Source organism: Thermobia domestica, chromosome 3 (assembly GCF_964235325.1).
Source record: "Thermobia domestica chromosome 3, izTheDome1.hap1.1, whole genome shotgun sequence".
NCBI classification, from domain to species: domain Eukaryota; kingdom Metazoa; phylum Arthropoda; class Insecta; order Zygentoma; family Lepismatidae; genus Thermobia; species Thermobia domestica.
Window position 1 is genome coordinate 11,066,873 of NC_137456.1, and position 22,204 is coordinate 11,089,076.

Consider the following 22,204-nt stretch of genomic DNA (forward strand, 5'->3'; position numbering starts at 1 on the left):
CGTTCCCTTAACTACTGAGCAATGAAACGTTACATATTTTAAATATGGTACTCAGTGGCGTATTTAGGGGGGCCTTCCGGGCTTAAGCCCCCCCGAAATCTTACTTACTATAGTAAAGTATACGAAATACCTTGCAGAATTTTCACATTTTCGGGCAAAGCCCTCCCCGAAAGTTAGCAAAGCCCCTCCCGAAACAAAATCGTAAATACGCCACTGATGGTACTATAAGATAGAGTTATGTTTCAGCTACAACACAAGTCACTGATTCATTTGGTTGTGTATTGTGTGCTTTTACAATGAGCACACAAGATGGCACTTGATGTTAGATCTTACAAGAAGTGCTCAATCTTATAAAATATTTATTTGAATGTGTAAAGTACTTTAAAGTAAGGATCTTATTACAAAATAGATATATTGTTTTAGCGTTTTTGTGTTATTTTCACATTTTATTTAAATATTAATTTACATTTAAGGAAATAGATTTTGAGAAGAAACTCGCGAGAACGCCATAATGCGTTGTTGCCAAATTTGTACGTTTAATTCCTGGATTCTAGCGTTGCAGTTCGAGAAGCGGAACTTAGCTGCGAGTTGCGGTAAGGGTTAAAAACTAATTTCCCCAGAAAGTATCCAAGCAGAATCCCATGATTATTTCCTTTATTATCTGGCACTAGTAAACATTCGACACCACCTGGCAACGCCACACTATTCAAGCAGTTTTTATCATAGCACCGAGAACACCTAGTGATCCACCTTAAAATCGTGGCTTTTGTGATTTGTTCTTCTGGAGAGAGGAGCAGCAGCAAATGTTGCCATTGCACGGGGCGGGAAATTGCCTGGACTGGACCCTGAGTAAGTAGAGCGGCCCTGACTGGAATAAAATATTGTATATACTATGATTCATCAGCTATATTTTGATACGAGGCTATATTCCATTTCATTTACAGGATTAGAAACAAGAATGCTGTTTCATTCTCCATAACATTAAAAAAATGGCTATGTAAATTCAACCCAATGACTGTCAGCCGAGTTATTTAAAATTTTGACACATACCTGGAGCTAATTTAACTTCATCACACTTTAGGGTAAAGTGTTAAAGTAGTAGTCGATAAATCAAGTATCTGATATGATGAGGAGCCATCTGAGTAACACAATACAGTTCCAAACATCCTCTTTCACAAAATAAATAAATAAATAAAAATCTTTCATATTAAACGGACATGACTCTAAAGAGGAACAATAAAGTGTGGCATATATTATTTAAGTGGTTTCAAGGAACGAAATATAACCAATGTTGTAGAGAAATATAGTGAACATAGAAACAACAGATAGCAGCACTTTTGCTCATGTAACTGTTGTCAGAAAATTCATACGCTGACGAAACTATTGTCTTCAAAGATTAAAATAAATGTAGTATTTTGTTCCTTACTTGATATAAATGTCAAATACATCGTGTACTTGCCACCAAAATAAATCTTAATGTCAGTTACTAAAAATTAGGACATTCTTGGAAGCAGGACCATAGCCAGAGAAGGGATAGAGTATTAAATCATTTTGTCTCCTCTAAAATAGAACGTTGCAGAGATTTTAAAAATGAATGCAATGACATTTGTGCAATTTCATTAAGTTAATTAAATTCAATTTCCTGCATTTTACTCGTTTGCGCATAAAATTACAAGCTTCCGGTAGGTCCATTGATGAAATGGTACGTTGATGTAACCTAAATTTTGGGAGACTGTACAGTACATTGATCCATCCCTTAAATTTGGAAAATGTAAAAAAAAAAAAAATGGTAAATATTTTCTAGATTTCGGATATATATTTCTGTAAATTTGAATGGTCCAGCTGATTCCATCCTGTGGTTAAAAAAATGTCAAAAATATAAAATTTGGAGGCTTTTGTTCTATGATATCATCTTTGATCAGACTTTAGCATATTGTATACTTATATAGATGAGTACAGGTGTCAATTCTCCTTCATAAGATATGAGTACAATTGGACTTTCTTTAAAAATTTGGGAGGGGGTATATAGGAGCATCTGTTAATTTTGGGAATTGTAAAATAAAATAAGATTTGGTAAATGTCCTCTAGAACTCGAATATTTAACTTTTGTAAATTTGGGTGGTCTGTCTTTTCTAGCTTTTCTGTGGGTAAACAATTGCCAAAATATCTATATTACCACGTGGTCGTTATTTATCTTCTTTGATGAGGTTTTAACATGTTATGTGATTATATATTTTAGTAGATGGGTATATATCCCATTGCCTTTCATAGGATATAGATACATTGATACATTCCTTTCAAAATTTGAGATTGTACATTGGGTCACCTCTTAATTTTGGGAACTGTCAAAAATATATCTAATGACAAATGAGGGTTTGGTAAATTTCCTCTAGAACTTGGATATATACTTCTCTAAATTTGGTTGCTCCTGCTTATATCCTTTTATGAGTATGAAATTGTCAAAAGTAATACTCAGTTTTGGGGTGAATTTTAAATTTTGGTTGGAAAATTTGGATTAACAAGACGTGCGAATCTTTGTTTAATATTTTTTTAAGGTTTCAAAATTTTTCTTTAAAATTGTTCTACGGTTGCTTTATCATTTCTGGACCTTAGAATTGTATTCTAGTCACTGAAACCTAATAGGTAATTATTATTTTTTGAAACATGTCAACAACAAATTTTACATTTTCTATTTTAGTCACAAATCATGCTCTAAGCTCATTTAGTGAAAAGCTATCTTTTGTGAAATTTGATTAGTTGAGTATTCCAATTTTTTTTAAAAAAATTAATATTTAAAAATTATTTTAATGACTCTTTCAAAGTTTTTGCTTGAACATTTTGTTTAAAATTCTCATGTTAAAAAATTGTGCACTCACTAAAAATTTCAAAAAAAAATAATTTTTCTATTTTAAAATATTCTTGCACTCATTTAAATAATTTAATTATCTCTTTCAAATTTAAAATTATTTGTTTAGTTTTTGAAAACTTCTATGGAAAATTTTTGAGCACTATTTTAAAATTTTGTTTGAAAATCCTTTCTTTTAAAAAAATGCAAGTTCGAAATTTTTTATATTAACTGAAAAGTTTTAAAAAATTTTCATGTTTTTTTTTTTAATTATTGCAGGAAACTAAACCATGAACTAGAAACTAGAAACTTTACTATGAAGCATAAATTACCATCATTCTTTTCGATTTTTGAAGGAGAGACATTTGCAATTGTCCAGGCTTTTATAATCAAACACAATGATATATCATTTTCATGTATTTTCACGGAATCGCTTAATGTTCTTCAGGCTTTGAATAATATCCATTGGAATGACAAAGTTTCGTGGAATAATTATATATATATATATCATAGACTTCACTGCGGAGGGTGCATGCAAATGATAAAGCATATCCTATTAAGGTTCCTTATCAAAGCTATTATTGCACATTACATCGTCATTACTCAATTGACCTGAGAGGGTGGAAACAGAATAATAGATGAAGCTCTGGACAATTCTACTGAGATATAGGCCCAGTAGGTACTCATCACCTTAAGCCAAGGGATTGTATATCTAATTCGTCAAGAATTGAAATTACTGTTTATTACAGAATACTATTCGGAACTGCACTTACACCAACCAAGTTATTCCAAATCCGTAAGAAAAATACTCATCATTCCTGCGACAAAGGTGTAGGTACCCTTAACCATATCCTGTTCAATTGTCTTCTTTTTCAACAACCTAGAGTCACCTTTCTTCATAATTTAAATTATTATCTCGGTCTGGGACCTTTTTCATATCACTACATCATGGAACTTCCAATTGAATGATTATAAGAGTAAAGCCTGTCTCTGACGGAACTGAAGTAAGGCTGCGATTCACGATCTAAAATTCACGACCTTACTTAACGATCGTGTGAGAAGTAACTTGCCCCTACTTCAGGTTGAAATTTTCTGCTGTCCTTATTTGGATCCTGACTTGGAAGAAATAGAAGCAGTTTCTATTTTCTTCCGGACCTGCATACAACTACCAATCAGAAAAGAGTAGCGCCTGACGACATTCAACATTATTTCTCACTGTAATTTCAAAACAATGCTGCCTGAACAAGAGAAGCATTGATAGTATTAATAGAGTCATATGAAAAATATGATCTTTTGTATAACATGAAGCACGATTTATATTATTTTTTTTTAAAAAAAATGCAAAAATAAAGACCTTAGATGCAGTGAAGGCATCCGCCCGAACACTACAGATGTGAGTAAGTATAATTACATTTTTTAAAAGAATAAAAATAGGTGATTTAAGTATGTTGTGCAATTTTTTTCAATTTGTATACCAAAAAAATGTAACGTGTTAAAAAAGCGTGCAGGTTTAGTTTTGGTACACCACTCGAAATAATTGTTCAAAAATTAGAATTATTTCACTAATTACCTTCTTATTGTTTTCTAAATGATGTATGCTAGGCGACATGAAAATATCCAGATGACATAGTTAATATTCAAGTGGGATATCATAAGCAATTGTTGAAAAATTATAATTCTTTTATACAGCGTCCGGATGCGTGCATAAAAACTACAGCCCGAAAAACACAAAACAACCTGGGCTAGGTCGCCACTAAAAAGCACGAATGCTATCTAACCGAGCCATATCAGAGCGAAGCTGTAGGCCCGAGCGTTAGCGAGGGGTTGCGTCTGAAGGGAACAGGCGCGTCAGCGAGGTGGGAATACCCATAAACGAGGGTAGTGAAAACGAGTGGGTTTTGACAATGATACGAGTTTCAATAGCATTTTTCATGGTTTCATACTAGTAGCGTTCCACTTGTAAACAAAATACAACTTTTTACTGCCGGTGGAAAATAGTTTCTATACAGGCATCTTTCATACCAACTCACTTACTTTATCCGTCGTAAATCACTTGTAATAATTTTAGGCTAGTATTCCTACACTTGTAAAATTCAGATGTGATGCGCCAAAAGTAAATCAGCGCCAAAAACAGAAACAATGACAGTTAATCGTCATCAGTGTTATGTCGTGTGAGACAGGCTTAATGGCTACTTGCTACTAATTAATGGAATCATCCTTTAATAAATATCAATTAATGATTACTTACATTATAAATTAGATAATAATACAAGGAGGAAGTGTGTGTTCTTAGTTTTCAATTTTTACGATAAGATCATTCTATGTATTAATCTATTTTCAGAAACTTCTTCCTGACGATGAAAACTTATCTGTTGACTGAAATATTCCTCCTTCAGAAAATAAAAATGAGAAAGTGTTCTTCAATTTATTTTTGGTTTTCTCTACAAACGTTAACACACGTAGCCTACTAAGTATCTTTAAGTTCGAGGTACACATTCCTGAGCCACTGTTAAAAGTTTTAAGAAGAAGAAGAATTTGTTCGACAGTGGCCGTTACAGAGTGAAAACATCGTGTTTTGTGCTCTGTGAGGAAGAGAGTTAAGTGGAACTTCCTATACACCTACACTACACTGACACTATCTTTTGCACATTTACACGTACATACATCCCTTTCTCTTTTTAACATTTTTTCTGCATTTTACACTCCCCACTTTTCTCTAACTTTTGCCCTGTCAACTGGGCCTTCAGCACTCTTTCACTGTATGAACTTCTCTCTCTCCTTTGACCTTTTCCCGACTTTGACTTTTCCTATCCTGATTGTGACTTCACCTTAGTGAGTTTCTTACAAAAATCCTCCTTGTGAGGTATAGACAAGACAATTTGATTATTGCATTCATGTATTTGGAATCAGACAATTCGGTTCGTCCATACCAACCTTTTTCAGTTTAATGCTAATTACATATTTTAATCAATTTTTATTCGTAAACAATTCTTGCACCAGACAATTTTAGTGATTTGACCGACTTTACTTAATTGTTCTCGTCCTCAATGTTACTTGATCCTTTATTTTGAAATGAAGTAAAGAAGAAGAACTTATGTATTCACTAATAACGGTGTAAAAGAAGAAGAAAACGGAGCAGAAATTTAAATGCCTGAGTGGATTAAGTAAGATTTAACCGAACATTAATATAATATTATACCAAGAGGTCAAGATTAGCAATGTTAAGGATATTGTAATAGGGTAAGATTTAATAGATGCATGTAATGTATTTCTATTCTGCCTAATAATTGATTTATGTTCTGCCGATATTAATTTATAAGGAATTAACAGTAAACGTCTAGCGATGAAACAAGATTTTTAACTTTCAGTTAACAAAATGTAAAGCATACTTAAACATAAAATAATAAAGGTATGGGCGTGAATAACATTGTTGATTTTTGGCATTTTTTTTTTTTTTTTTGCGAACCATATTTTTTTTTTAAACTTTTTCTTTCTCGTTATATTTTATGTATTTTGGTTTCGTTCAGTTTAAGTTACCTTGTACTTACCTTGATGGTTTACAGAGATCGTCTTTTTCACAATATTTTCTGTATTTGATATTTAGCCCCCTTCCCAAATCACTTGGCAGTGACTATTGCTCGCTTACTAGTAATTACGGTTCGTTATTTGTAGTTTTGCTTAGTATAAATACAATGTGGACGTATGGCATAAAAGCTACAGCGCATTAAACACGAATCAACTTGTGCTAGGTAGCATCAAAAAAAAAATCACGAATGCTCTAATCGAGTCAGGGCAGTAGCGCAGCAGGAGGGCCGAGAGTTTTTCAAGGAAGTGCGTTCGTAGGAAGCAGGCGCCTCAGCGATGGTGGGTATACAAGGGCTCAGTATAACTCAGAGTATTACCTTAGTAGCTGTCGATGAATTTGGGGGAGATACTGAATGTTATTCTCTATATATTTGTTTGTTCATGTTAAATTAGGTTAACTTAATACTTACCTACACTTAGTGATTACATTTCCGTAAAATCACCTCATTTCGCCCTGTAAATTCGTTTTTTTTTTTTTTTTAATGTAATTTTGGCGCCGCAAATCCAAACCTTACCTAATTTTCTTTCAAAACAATCACAGAATAGGGCTAAGTTCCAAAGTTGGGCGTCCGTTTCCAACAAAATTTTTAAAATTTACAGTAAAGATATGGGTAATTTTATCGTTTGTGTGCATGATAATATATAGGGGTCTCTAAAAATCTGTTTATTTGCTATATATATGCGGTTATAAACATGGGACTATATGGCGAGCGGAGGGAACCACTTGGCGCAAGGTAACCAAACAGTTGCATTGTGGGAAAGTAACGAGCATTTATATTATCAACATGGCGAATGGGCAATGAACTAACAGTTTTAACATTTGTGAGGCAATACGTTGATAATGAGCAAAATCTTTAAAAAATTTGAAAAGAGCACGGATTAATGAACCTAATAACAAATTGCAGAAAATGTGGAAAGGAGATAACAGCGAAAAAACGTGGCAAAAGCGGACGCCCAACTTCGGAATTAATGCCACAGAATACCTCGTGCAGATAAAGAATATGTGTTTTCTGTGTTATAAAACTTTTCTTGGTTAAATATACTTTCTGGCTTGATACATGCTAGTGTTATTTTCTATAGTGTTAAGAAATTCGTAAAATTATTGGGTAAGCTTTACAGCACATTTTCCTGCGGCTCATGGATAAGTAGGGTCACTTTTAAAAGGATATAGTAGAGTAGAATAAAGTCGGGTTAGATTAGAGAAGGTTGGACGAATTTTGTTAAAATTAATCGAGTCTAATTTCTCGTGTCTGCGTAAGGATATCAACTGGAACGGGCATTGTAAAGTTGAACCAAATTATTTTATACTACTTGTTTTGTACTGGTTTACTTTTGGCGCCCCATTAGGTAGAATTGTTGAAAAATTATAATTGTTTCACAAATTTCCTTTCTATTGTCCCCTATAAAGTTTCGGCTGGCGACATGAAAATATCTTAGTTGGTATAGATAAATATCAAGAGGCCATCAGAAGTAATTGCGGAAAATTTATAATTTTACGATTTGCATATATAAATACGGTTTCCGGATGTGTCATAAAAATAAGTGCAAAAATCACAGACCAACCTGTGCCAGGTTTCCACTAAAATGCACGAATGCTATCTAACCGAGTCAGGGCAGGTTGCTGGTGTTACGGTGTGGGGGTATGGATACGCATAAGAGAGGATAGTGAAAACAAATGAGTTTTGACCGTGATACGAGTTCCAATAGCACTTGTAATAGTTTCGTACCAGTAACGCTCGACATGTAAACATAATATATAGTTCGTGTACACTGCGCAGAATTATGCCGGCAGTGGAAAATAGCATCTAATAGAATCATCTTTCATATGCACTCATTTTATCCGTCCTAAAGCACTTGTAATGATTTTACCTAGTAACCGTACATTTGTAAACCTAAAATACAGTTGTTCTACTTTATTCTGTTTTATGCAGAAATTTGTTCTTTATAAACACGTCTTTTCATGTAAAGTATTGTATTTTACCTGCAAATCTTACAAAAGTGGTGCGGCAAAACTATACCAGTACCACATATTTTATTTTCAATTATGCTCTAGTACTGTATTCTACGGTTTATTTTTAGAAAGGTGCAGAATGATCCTTTAAATAAAGATAAAAAGAAAAAACTTTTTTTTTTTTGTTTAATGATTCCCTAAGACGTTCAGCACTCTGGCGTGTGCCCAAATAATTATGTACAGTTTCATACTTGTAGTTTTTGCATGTTGTATTTATTTTAGTGTTTAAAAGTGTATGACATATAGGAAATAACACTCGTGGCAGGAACAAATTGTCTACTGTAAAATTTTCAGAATTATCAACAGTATACGACTTCCTGGTTTCACACTGGCGAGCTTAATCTTGTAAACATAAAATACAGCTTATGTATAGCGCTGGTAGAATTTCATGTATGTTACACATCTCTCTTTTATATAGTCACTCATTTCAGAATTACCGTTTATTTTATTTTATTTTATTTGTTTTTTTTTGAACTCGTGAACTTCACCTTATTTTCTTGCTGCATGCCCAGTAGTTTGGATTAATAACATGCCTACTAGATGATATACCTTAAAAACGATGATCCATACGAAAATCACGCACCAGACTGTAGTAAATGTTCACTACAAGCAAGAAGTGCATTCCGAATCAGGGCAGGCAAAGTTGGTGGAACCGGAGAAAGCAGGCGCGTTAACGACGATGCGTTTGTGCGGAAAAGCCTTTTTAGAGATCAATCGTCTATGAGTTTACATGTTGGCTTATTTATTCCTTACTTATATATGCATCTTACTTTCTTCGAAACTCTTAAACACATTCACTAAAATATTTTCTATGTAAAATTGTTGAACATAATTATAAAAATTTACTGGCAGCCAGGATAAGAATGTTTTTTTAATTTTTTATTTACGTCTTATGAATCATAGTATTGAATCCCTCTTGTGTATTCTTTTCTCACAATTATGAAAAAGAGTAACGATGATATGTTTTTCTTATTTATTTATTTATTTATTTAGAAATAATGTGTTTCTTAAATTTATAATATGAATTCAACTTGTATCTACAGTTCGTTGATCGAGATTTGACGCTTGCTCTCTAGTTCTAATAAAAAGTTTTCGAAACACAACAGCTTTAGAAACCCCCAATACTTTAGAAAAAAACCTTACTCAATGTAAGAGTTATTACACGAATCCCAACCAAAAGTCGGGTATTTACGAAATAAAATGCTGTTGCCATGAGAATTGCATAGCGGAAACGAAAAAGAAGCCTAAAAGTCCAAGTCAAGGTACATAGAGATTCAAAAACCGAAAACAGTTAAAAGTAACACAACACAAAAGTAGAAGATTCAAAAATTTTATTGATTGCTAGAAATGAAGTAGAGAGACTGGTTTTTGAAAATTTATTTATTCATTAAAAAAAAAAAAAAGAAAGAAAGAAAGAAAGAAAGAAAGAAAAGAAAAGAAAAGAAAAGAAAAAAAAAGAAATTAAATTTGGACAAGGGATGGTTAAGTGATGAATGGAAAGCGGTAACTACAAAATTCACACAACATTTACATAACAACGAAAATAATAATACGGCTTACTTTCTAACAAGGAACAAAAGAGTGCACAAATCGACTCTACCATATTGCAGGGTTCCTACTGCTCAGGGAAGTCAGGGAAAATGTTGCAAGTCAGGGAAATTCAAGGAAAAAGACTGGAAATCAGGGAAATTCCATAAAATATATTTTTTCTAATATTAATTATACACCAATTTTAGTTTAGCTAACCATAAATGATCACAGTATGGAATATTGCTTAGATTTTTATGGGTGTAAGTGGATGTGCTTATAAGCAATTGATTACTATTTGTCTATGGAATAAATGTTCTCATATATAAATATTGACCGTTATTTGTTCCTATTTATATGTCAACGTCATCCGACATTTGTTATGAAAGTCAGGAAATTTCCTACTAAAGGTCAAGGAGAAGTCAGGAAAAAAGATTTCTCGAGATCAGTAGAAATCCTGTATTGCCTCATCGTTTGAAGATTACCGGCGTACTTGAAACGTGTTTTCCAATACTGCTCTTCTAAGTCCGTTCCGTGTTATTCCTTGATTTTTTATTCTTCTACTTCCTGTTTCTAACTTCTGTTATCAAAACTCTGGGGGAGAGTCGAAAGCTTGGAAATTTACAGAATATTCAAGAATTATAGGAATCTATAAGTAGAATAATGTTAATTAATTATTGCAGTGTATACCATATGCTAAATGAGCGATGAATTTGTTTCCTTTGTGGATATAAAAATTTCGTACATTTGCTGGGGTATATAACAACGAACGACTAATACCATAATATTTACGGGGTAGTGTATGTTAGAAACTCGTTGAGATTGTTTCTTCTCGACAACGAGCTTTAAACAGTAGTTATTTAAAGATGATTATATATATATATATATATATATATATATATATATATAATAAGAAATGGGATCCTTTACTTCTACTTCAGTAAGTCAGTGGCGTATTTTGTGGGCTACCGAGCCTACTGGCGGTATCCCTGAATATTACAAAATATAGTTATTATAATATAAACTAAATTATATTGATTTTATACTTAAGTATCTTCTTTCAATGATAACAAATTTCTGAGAATTTTATGTATTTAGAAACATCCACTAGCTTCTTTGCACGCACTCTGTCTCGCTTCCTTAAAAGATCTTCGATTTGGTAACGTAGGAGAAACCACTTCTCTAGTTACTTACTGTAGCATGAATAGTGTAGTTATCAGCACATTCCTTTTCGCTCCACTTTCACCCAGCGTACGAACGGGCTGCCAGGTAACACTAATTTCCTAGAGAAATCGGTTTCTTGCGCATGAGCGAAGAGTAAAGGGAAACGGTATACAAGTAATAACAGTGCATTTTAGGGGGTCTCTGGGAATTGTCTCAGACATGTTGAACCTCGTTCCGTAGTGGTTTGCGACAACGCAACGAAAATTTTTTGTTTTACAGTAGTAATTTTGCGATAGTTGGCATAGCTCTTATAAGTACTTGTTTTATTATTTGCGTTTCGCTGGCAGACTGAAGTTCCTGCGTTGGCTAATTGCCCATTTCAACGTTTTCTTTATTACTCGGATAGCTTCCAATTACTCTGGTGAGTAGGGTTACCACTTATCCAATACATTTCTATCTTCATGCATGCAACAAATGAACATAGAAATGTACGATCGTTTTACAGTAATAAGATGATATAAATCTTGCTACGAGTACTGAGGAAAAAATCATATTTATGTACTTGATAAAAGGAAAGTGTGTTGCAAGTTTTTTCTTATTTTGAAGACTGTATAATAACGTGGAAACTAAACAATAATAATGTACAGGTGTTATTAAAGGTTAGTTGTAGCCTAAGCCATGAAACCAGTGTACGCACTGCTGTAAGTGGAAAACTAGATCATTTGTTAAAGATCTAGGAAAACAGCGTACCTCTGGAAACATATCCGTACACGCGGAAGAAAAATACCCGCTTAATTTTCGAAATTATTGGTAGTAATTAATAAGGTATCAGCATTTAGGAGCATTTGAGAGAGAAGAATTTTAAAATTATTTTGTATTTTGGCTCAGATTCCATCATCAATTATGGTGAGCTCGGAGGCAACATGGCTAATTATTACAAACATCTTGCCAGTGAAGCTGCCGGAGAAGGAGACTCAGATGTTTCTGATGTTGATCCCGATGAGGTAGCTGATCTTCTGTTAGAGGTAAGGATTGCTTACATTTGTTTCAGTGCTGCGGTTGAAGTTTCATAGATATAAATGGGTACTTGCTATTTGCAGTCGTTTTTAGCATTATATTAAGAGTTCGACTAAAGTATATTCTAAACTTCTGTATTTAGAAACATATTAATGAAACAATGAAAGAAATGACATCTTGGAGTTTAACGTCCCATGAATATATTCTTTAGGCTGAGGGAGACGATAATTACAGCAAATGAATGATGGAACAATTAGTAATGGAAGAAAGATGTAAGAAGAATATAAAAATGGTGCAGGGTCAGGGAAAAAGACTGAAAATCAGAGAAAGTCAGGGGAATTTTATAAAATCTATTTATTCTAACATATTGTACACCAATTTCAGCTTATCCAACCATTATATTATCTATTTGGTTTTTATTGCTGTTTTTTTTTCCTTCTATATGCAATTTTGTTTTATTGTTGCTTATCTTCTATACGCTTAAATAAATGTATATAAATATTCACCGTTATTTCTTATTTATGTCGTCATCCGACACCCGTCATGAAAGTCAGGGAATTTCTGCCAAAGCTCAGGGAAAGTCAGGGAAATAGATTTCTCCAGATCAGTAGGAACCCTATAATAAAGTTAATAATGATTTGTATCGAAAGAGTTTACCTAGGACTTTTCCACAGGATTGTCCAAGTACATTATGACAAATCAGAAGAGAGAATTATTCCATAGTTCCCAGCGAGTTTAAAGAAAGTGCTTAGGAATGATCTTTTACATTAGATGAACGTAAAACGTGTGAATAATTCTAAGATAATAAGTGTATCGATTGGCGGATCTCGAGAATAGAATTTCGAAATGTTAAACTAGGCTAGTTTCATTTAGCCTTTTCCGCACGAGATAGCGTTAATGTCCCAAATCTTATGTGTATGAGTCGCAGCGAGTTAGGCCTAACGTCATTTGGTAGGTCATAGTGAAAGCGTTGGAAATCTTATCAGGCGTAAAGCATTGTACCCTGAAGACGAGTGAACTTCCCGTAAGACTGCGTAACATTTTACAATTTTATTTCAATAAAAGCGCAAAAACTACGCAAGCCTATGAAGAAATTTGAACTGTTTGTAGGCAAGATACGTTATCAAAAGCAACACCCAAAAGTTGGTTCAGTCGCTTTTGTTCTGCAAATTTCAGTGTCCACGATTAAACCATTTAAAGAAAGTAGGTACGAAAAAAAACAAGCCCGTCATTTGGGTCCCATATCTTACTCCAAAGTATTTACTCGATCGAATTTCCGTCTGCGAATCTGTAACGACGGAACTCCAACGTAACAAACTCAAGCCATTTCTGTTGAGGGCACGGTCACTCAATGGTAGAGCGCTTACCTCTGGAGCGTCTGGTCCTTGGTTCGATCCCCGACCAAGGAAGTTTGTGGGTGGACAACATCGTGTCCATTGGTTTTCTCGGGTTACTCCCGTTTCCTCCCACATTCTCATTCCATCAATTCTTCCATGCTCATTCACTTGCTTCAATCATGGTCTCCCTTAGCCTGAACAGCATAATCGTGGGACGTTAAACTCAAATATTTCATTTAATTTTCATTTCAAGCCATTTCTGAAACGGTTGATGAAAGGGAATAACCAATGACGGAAGCCTACATTGACACCCAGGTAAGTTATGCATAACGAGCTGCCACTGGGCAGAACGATAGCCTTGGACCTGTGCTGTCGACAGTTAGCGGGTGGGCACCTAGCAATTGAGGACAAACGGCCTGAATGGTCAACAGAAGGGGTATTGTATACTGCGCTAACAGCGCCAGACCCTATACATCTTTAACAACCCGTCAGAAATTGAGAGAATATGGCTGGAAATTGTAATCTATCCATCATATAGCTGGGACCTAGCACCGTCAGAGTTTCATTTGTTTCAGTTTCTACAGAACTCCATGAATGGCGTTAAGTAGTTTCAGAAGAGGCCTCTGAAAAACCACGTGTCACAGTTCTTGGACCATAAACCACAGGAAGTTCAATAGCGACGAGATTGTGGTGTTGCCAGAAAACTGACAGGTCATCGAACAAAATGGTGCATACTTTTCATAATTGATGGGAGATTAGGAAGATGTGTTAAGTACGTTAGTAGGTATCGGCTCATGGCAATATGAAAACAGATTAAAAGAAGAAAGAATTGTATTCACGGTTCGTTTATATGACTTTTGAAGGATTATATTAAGTATTCGTTATATTGCCTAAATTTTATGTATGTGTTTGTATTTGTGGTGGACACAAAAACCGGTTTTTCGGTTTTAGGAAAACCGAAACCGGTTTTTGGAGAAAACCAAAACCGGTTTCTGTGAAAAACACCGGTTTTGGAGAAAATCGAAATGTCGGTTTTTCGTATTTCGGTTTTCTAGAAACCGGTTTCTGGTTTTTATTTAAAAAAACGGTATTGCACATCCCTAGTTTATATTGGTGGCATTTTCAGTGAAAATCGTATTTGCTATTGAAGTACATGTCTAGTTATATATTTTGGTAGTGATTTGTTTGCAGTGTGGATATAAAACATATTCATATATGAGAATGTTTATGTGTGGCTAAGTCTATCTAAAGTCTTTCCAGCCTTAGAATAAAGTAGATATAAACAAAACGAAATGTATTACTCCGCGGCTCACACGTGCTTCGCCAGCGAGAGACGTGAACAGCAAGATCTTCTGCTAGCTTATTGTCGTCGCATAATTTCCAAAGTGTAAGGCTCTGATGGTTGGTATATAATTAACGCACTGACATTGACTACTGTTACGTTGGAAATACATATTTTCTTAAATTCTTATATAAACGAGATTGCCTCTGTTCCTGTTGTTCTCTTTTGTGTTTTATAACACGAGAGGAAGGTGGATTTTTGTAACACTTTTTCGCCATGGAACTCTCTGCATTCTACAATTTCAAATGAGTGGGGTCGGCGCGTGAACGCATACGCATGCGCAGTAAATACTATATGTCTAAGGAGGGATGAGGTTGAAATAAAGCTACATCTGTCGTTAAATATTATATATATTGGATACAGGATACATACAGGATAAATTCGGATATTTTCATTTGAAATTATTATTATAGTAGGGATTATATTGCGGTAGGATATTAGTGCAGTGAGACCAACAACCAATCACTGGTCATCAATCCACTGGTAGTCAGGTGGGTTTGTTTACATCCACTTTTTTCTAAGGCTGGAAAGAGTATAGTAAGCCTAACGCTATGTGCAAAGTTCTTGAAATATCTGCTGCACCACCCACAAGAAATTTGATACATGTAACAATAATGTTGTTTCTAAATAACAGTACATGTATTCCCAATTTTGATCTCCAAAAGCCAATACTTTTGAGACAACCCGATATTAAAATTCGAACAATGTGCTTAATTCGCCACTAAAGGTATGGCAACACGGCTGTTTAGATAGTTTAATTCTCTATTCAGCGCTGAGGCTATATGAAATGTAGACCTACAGTTTTGTCGTGGTATCATAATCACATTTATTGTAAAAATTGATAACGTGTAACAGTTTCGTCAACTATCCACTTGTCTTCATCAGACACTATAAATACACAGGTAATGACAGATTATATATATATATATATATATATATATACAAGAGACAGCGAAACCCTGTTTCAGCGTGATCCATCTTAATATTGTCCTCCCATCTGCGTCTAGGTCTTCCTAATAGTCGTTTTCCGATTGGTCTTCCAGTTAAAACTTTGAAAGCGTTCCTACTTCCTTCCATCTTGGCTACATGACCTGCCCACCTCCTAGATTTGATTACCCTAACAATGTTTGGTAAACCGTATAAATTATGTAGCTTCTCATTATGAAGTTTCCGCCATTTCCCATTCCCGTTCCTCTTGGGTCCGAATATTCGTCTCAGGATCTTGTTCTCTAATACTTTCAGGCTACGTTCTTTCCTCAGATAATTTATATGATCATAAATCTAGCATGTTTTCTTGGTAGCCTATATGACGTATTCATCTAATAAATTTAACGAGTCTGCCCTTCTTGGTGGTTTAATGGCTAGTGCTTACTCCTTTGTCCACGTGCTCCTAGTGGGAGAGTATTGAAAAATTTGAACACATTACGGTAGTTTGGATTCCACCTTAAACTTTAGATCCACGCCTCTTCTAGCTTCGGTGCTAAAATTCGAAATACTAACGATTCAACAAAATTCAATGAATCTCATAATTTCTCGAGTAACAGGCCATAGAGAAGTCATAACTATCTATTTATTGGCCGGCTATCTTTGATGGAAAACTATATATATATACTGTAAAAAATGAGGTATTGAAACAACACAAAATGACTACCACTTTAGAGTGTTACTTGTGTGTCAATTCAGCACAAAGACATCGCCTTCCAAGCATATCAAAAATAACTAGTTACTACCTGGAAGAATTTGCATTGGTATTTATCGTTTAATATGAGCAAAGCTTTACAAAATATCTTTGGCACTTCTGCCAAGTATGAATAATGCTCGTGAATCGTCTGACAACAGTAACACAGGCAACAGTTCTGCCATCTTATGTTCATATATGCTAAGACACAAGAATAACAAATAAAGAAAACAGATGGAACTGTTGTCAGATGATTCACAGGTTTACAACAATATTATTGTGACCGATTACTGAAAACAAAGAACATTATTCGTTACTTGGCAGAAGTGCCAAAGATATTTCGCAAAGCTTTGCTCATATTAAACGATAAATACCAATGCAAATTCTCTCAAGTAGTAACTAGTTATTTTTGATATGCTCGGAAGGCGATGTCTTTGTGCTGAATTGACACACAAGTAACACTCTTAAAGTGGTAGTCATTTTGTTATTTCAACAACTCATTTTTTGCTGTATATATATATATATATATATATATATATATATATATATATATATATATATATATATATATATATGATGCGTCTTGTTCTTTTAATTTTATGAATAGTTAAGTAACTTGTATTGCTGACGGGTTTTAACGACATTAAATTGTTTTACTTTCTATTCCAGGACACTTTAGATGACTTAGATGATGATCTATTTGGGTCAACATTAAAGAAAAAGAAAACCTCAGCAGCACCTACTACTAAGAAGCAGATTAAATCAGCTTTAAAAGTACGTACCTTTTTATATTTGGTTTCTAGTCGTTTTGTACTTTCCGTTCTTTCACAATAATTGCTCTTTATTTCTCCAAATAGTTTTTAAAGTTTTATTAGTTTGTAACATATATTCGTAGCAGTTTATCATCAGCTTTTCTGACTAACTACAATAAAAATAAGATGCTCTTTCAGACCTCTAGGACAAAGAGTATGATTGTAGGATCAGGTGATTTACCTTTATAATTTTTTTTCTTTCTTTCAATTTTATTATATTTATATATGTTTTATAGAGTTCTAAGATGGAGTGTCAGGCGTACAAATCGGAGAATTTCTGATATTTTGTTTTAAAGCTGCCAAAGCTCCAACATTCAGAACGACAATGGTGGCAATTGTATTGGAGAGATGGTTTGCTCGCTTTAAAAAGGGAAATTTAAGAAGTTACATTGTTGGTTTGTTACGGCTCGAACATTTTCATAGACGATTGTTGACTTAAATTTCACTTAATTTCTCTGATGAAATTGTAGAGAAAGGGTCAATTTTATGATTGAATACATGGATGTCTGTCGTAGAAAAATGCACAAACAATAACACACTGCATATTGTTTTCTGTACATAAACATTGATGGCATTTCTACACTCAATTTTTATATGCAAATGTCAACCCTGTCGTGTTTATCTCCTTACACACTTCACGGCTTGTTTTGGAGTGTCAACGTTTTAACATCGTCAAGTTTGATATTCTTTCCGGGCTTTATGAGTCGGGAAGGGAAAAAGTTACTCTTTTTAATTCTTTCATTGATGCCGATTACTGCAGAAGTTTTCACAAGCACATGACTGAAGTGGTGCCGACTGCTATAATGGTTCTCACAAATGCATAACTGCCCTGCTGCCACAAGTACATGACCACACTAGTGAACTGCTATAGCAGCTCTTACAAGTATGTGACTTCTGCTGCCGACTGCTATAATAACTCTCATAAGTACGTGACTGCATTGCAGCCACTTGTTACATCGGTTTTCTCAAATATATGACTGCTCTGCTACTGATTGCTGTAGTAGTTCTTACAAGTATGTGACCACTGCTGCCGACTGCTAAGCAGTTCTCACAAGTATGTGAATGCACTGTTGCCAGCTACTATAGCTGTTTTCACAAGTATGTTACTACACTGTTTCCAGCTGCTATATCAGTTCTCACAAGTATGTGACCACTGTTGCCAACTGCTATAGCAGTTCTCACAAGTACGCGACTGCACTATTGCCAGCTGCTATAGCGGTTTACACAAGTAAGACTGCACTGCTACCGAATGCTGTAGCAGTTCTCATAAGTATGTGACCAGTGCAGGAGACTGCTGTGGCAGTTCTCAAGTACGTGACTGCACTGCTACCGAATGTCATATCAGTTTTCACAAGTATGAGACGGCACTGCTACCGACTACTTTAGCTGTTTTTACAAGTATATGATCTTGTTGCCGACTACCATAACAGTTCGCAAGTATGTGACTGTACTGCTACCTTATACTATAGCAGTTTCGACAAGTATATGACTACTGCTACAGACTGCTTTAGCAGTTTTCACAAGTATGTGATTGCTCGGCTACCGACTGCTATAGTAGTTCTTTCAAGTGTGTGACCCTGTTGCTGACTACTATAGCAGTTCTCACAAGTACGTGGCCGTACTGTTGCCAGCTACTATAGCGGTTTTCACATGTATGTGACTACATTGTTGCCAGCTACTATAGCAGTTCTCACAAGTATATGACTGCACTATTGCCAGCTACTATAGCGGTTTTCACAAGTATGACTACACTGTTGCCAGCTACTATATCAGTTCTTACAAGTATGGGACCACTGTTGCCGACAGCTATAGCAGTTCTCACAAGTACATGAATGCACTATTGCCAGCTACTATAGCGGTTTTCACATGTATGTGAATACATTGTTGCCAGCTACTATAGCAGTTCTCACAAGTATATGACTGCACTATTGCCAGCTACTATAGCGGTTTTCACAAGTATGACTACACTGTTGCCGCTACTATATCAGTTCTTACAAGTATGTGACCACTGTTGCCGACAGCTATAGCAGTTCTCACAAGTACGTGAATGCACTATTGCCAGCTACTATAGCGGTTTTCACAAGTATGTGACTACACTGTTGCCAGCTTCTATAGCAGTTCTCACAATTATGTGGCGACTGCTATGGCAGTTCTTAAGTACGTGACTGCACTCTACCGAATGCTATAGCAATTTTCATAAGTATAAGGTGGCACAGTTACTGACTACTAAGTAGTTTTCACAAGTACCAAGTACATGACCACTGCTACCGACTGCTATAGCTCTTCTCACAAGTACGGGACTGCATTGCTATAGTTTAATGCTGTGTCACATTTCAGTCGATCTGTTGAATAACCTAGGTAGATACATCAAACAAGAAAAAGCAAATCGGTTGAGACTAGATGCGGTGGGAATGCCAACTATAGCAATCGGTAGCAGTGAAGTTACGTTCTTGTCAGAACTGCAACACAGTGAAAGGGTTTAAACAATGCAAACAATGTTCAAACCGTGTGTTCTTCCAGATCTTTTCGATGACATTCCGAAGAGTTGTTGTGGCTTTAGCGTTATTCAAACCTTGATTGAAGGCGAATAGTTCAGTCAATGAAGGGCGAAAATGGGACAATGTCGGAAGAAATTTCTAACAAGCTGAGTTATGTAACAATTGTTAGTACCCATTTAAAGGTATGATTTCACAAAAGTCTTCTGATTTCCTCCCAGAGCTCCTCTATGGCTAAGCGGTTAGCGTACGCGCCTTTGGCGTGGGGAATCCGTGTTCGATTCCCGGCGGGAGTTCATGTGGTTCGGATTCCACGTTAATCAGTAGGTCCACGTCTCATACGACCTCGCTGCTGAACGGGACGTTCAACTCAAAATCAACTCAACTCTGATTTCCTTCCGGTGCTTATCTCGCGAACCCCCTTCATTCGCTCCCTTGGGAAGCTTCTACAGTAACACACATATCTTCATTGTCATACTTTCTAACCCGTTCATTCTTTTTATTATTATTATTATTATTATTATTATTATTATTATTATTCATTCGCCAAATACTCGAAAAGAAGTGGGAATACAATACCCCGGTACATCAACTATTTATTGATTTTAGAAAGGCTTACGACTCAGTTAGGAGAGAAACATTATACAACGTTCTTACAGAGCTTGGAATACCGAGAAAGCTAATTAGATTAATTAAGATATGTTTAAGTGAATCCCAAAGTAAAGTCCGGGTAGGAAAATTTTTGTCCACGAGCTTCCACGTCGAAAACGGCCTGAAACAAGGAGATGCGTTGTCGCCATTATTATTTAACTTTGTGCTGGAATACGCCATAAGGAAAATCAAAGATAGCAACCAGGGCCTAGAGTTGAATGGCAGTCACCAGGTTATGGCATATGCTGATGATGTAAATTTAATAGGGGATGATAGGAGAACAGTAGAAATAAATGCAGAGATCTTATTAAACGCTTGCAGGGACATGGGTTTAGAAGTAAATGCAGAGAAAACTAAATACATGGAAGTGCGTCGGGACCGTAATACGGCAAATTGTGGAGGCGTTAAAATATTAAATAATACTTTTCATAAAGTGGATACTTTCAAATATTTAGGATCAATATTAACAGACGAAAATCATATTCACGAAGAAATTAAATGTCGACTAAAAGCAGGGAATTCGTGTTACTATTCGGTTCAAAATCTCTTGTCGTCGCGAATTCTGTCGAGGAACTTGAAGCTTAAAATATATAAAACGATAATCATGCCTGTTGTTCTGTATGGTTGCGAAACATGGTCGCTTACTCTGAGGGAAGAACATAGACTGAAAGTATTTGAGAACAGGATCCTGAGAAGAATATTCTGACCCAAGAGGAACGAGAATGGGGAATGGCGGAAGCTTCATAACGAGGAACTACATAGTTTATACGGTTTACCCAACATTGTTAGGGTCGTCAAGTCTAGGAGGCTTAGGTGGGCAGGTCATGTAGCTAGAATGGAAGAAAGTAGAAACGCTTTCAAAGTCTTGACTGGTAGACCCATAGGAAAACGACCATTAGGAAGACCTAGGCGCAGATGGGAGGATAATATTAAGATGGATCTCGCAGAGATAGGAATACAAAGTAGAAACTGGATCCAATTAGCTAAGGATAGAAGTCAGTGGAGAGCTTTTGTGAACGCGGTACTGAACCTCCGGGTTCCATAGGCCATAGAGTTAGTTAGTTAGTTATTATTATTATTATTATTATTATTATTATTATTATTATTATTATTATTATTATTATTATTATTATTATTATTATTATTATTATTATTATATGAAGATTACGTTCTACAAATGAGGTCCAGTAAGTAATTGATGGGTAAGGGGGAAAAGAAGGAATGTCACAAAACTGCATTTTTGAGAAAACGGCGTTTTAATATTGAAAACCGGGTACAAAATGAATATGGTTAGTCAAATTTTTGCCTCTTTTTTGTATGGACATTTACATCTACGCATGCAGTCAAGTAATACCAAGAGTCACCAACAAATAGGATAAAGCACCCGTTAAAGCATACGTATGGACATTCCTTGTTTTTTCCCCTTACCCTTTAATTATTTTTAGCTGCAAGTAACTGTTTAGGAAATATTGGAAAACACACATGCGTACCATGTTACATGAGCGGACAGCGCCGGCGTGGTGTGACAACTGCCCTGTTATTCCCTCTCCTTCTCTGATGTTGCCCTTGTCCCACTTTTAGGCCCAATTAATTAACAAGTATAATAGGAATGCTTGTAATGCAATATCATACTTAAATGTTACAATATCCTTCCAAAAGTAACCATATGTAAGTAGATTTCTCGTTCTGAGAAAGAAAACGTTCATCTTCAACTGCAGTGGCAGTTTTGTTCGGGGGAGG

At 35.3% G+C, this 22,204-nt stretch overlaps 1 protein-coding gene across 2 annotated transcripts in view; it reads left to right on the forward strand.

Annotated features, from left to right (window-relative positions):
* Nucleotides 1-5,494: 5,494 nt before the first annotated feature.
* The window catches only part of LOC145682409 (uncharacterized), an 81,695-nt gene continuing 64,985 nt past the window's right edge, over nt 5,495-22,204 (forward strand). Inside the window, exons 1-3 of one of the 2 annotated variants that reach the window (XM_081754026.1) lie at nt 5,495-6,085; nt 11,780-12,157; nt 17,176-17,280. In XM_081754026.1, coding sequence (XP_081610152.1) covers nt 12,056-12,157; nt 17,176-17,280 — 207 coding nt within the window. In that variant the 5' untranslated portion in view covers nt 5,495-6,085; nt 11,780-12,055. The remainder of the gene's footprint in view (nt 6,086-11,779; nt 12,158-17,175; nt 17,281-22,204) is intronic. The other variant, XM_081754025.1, reaches the window with a different exon arrangement.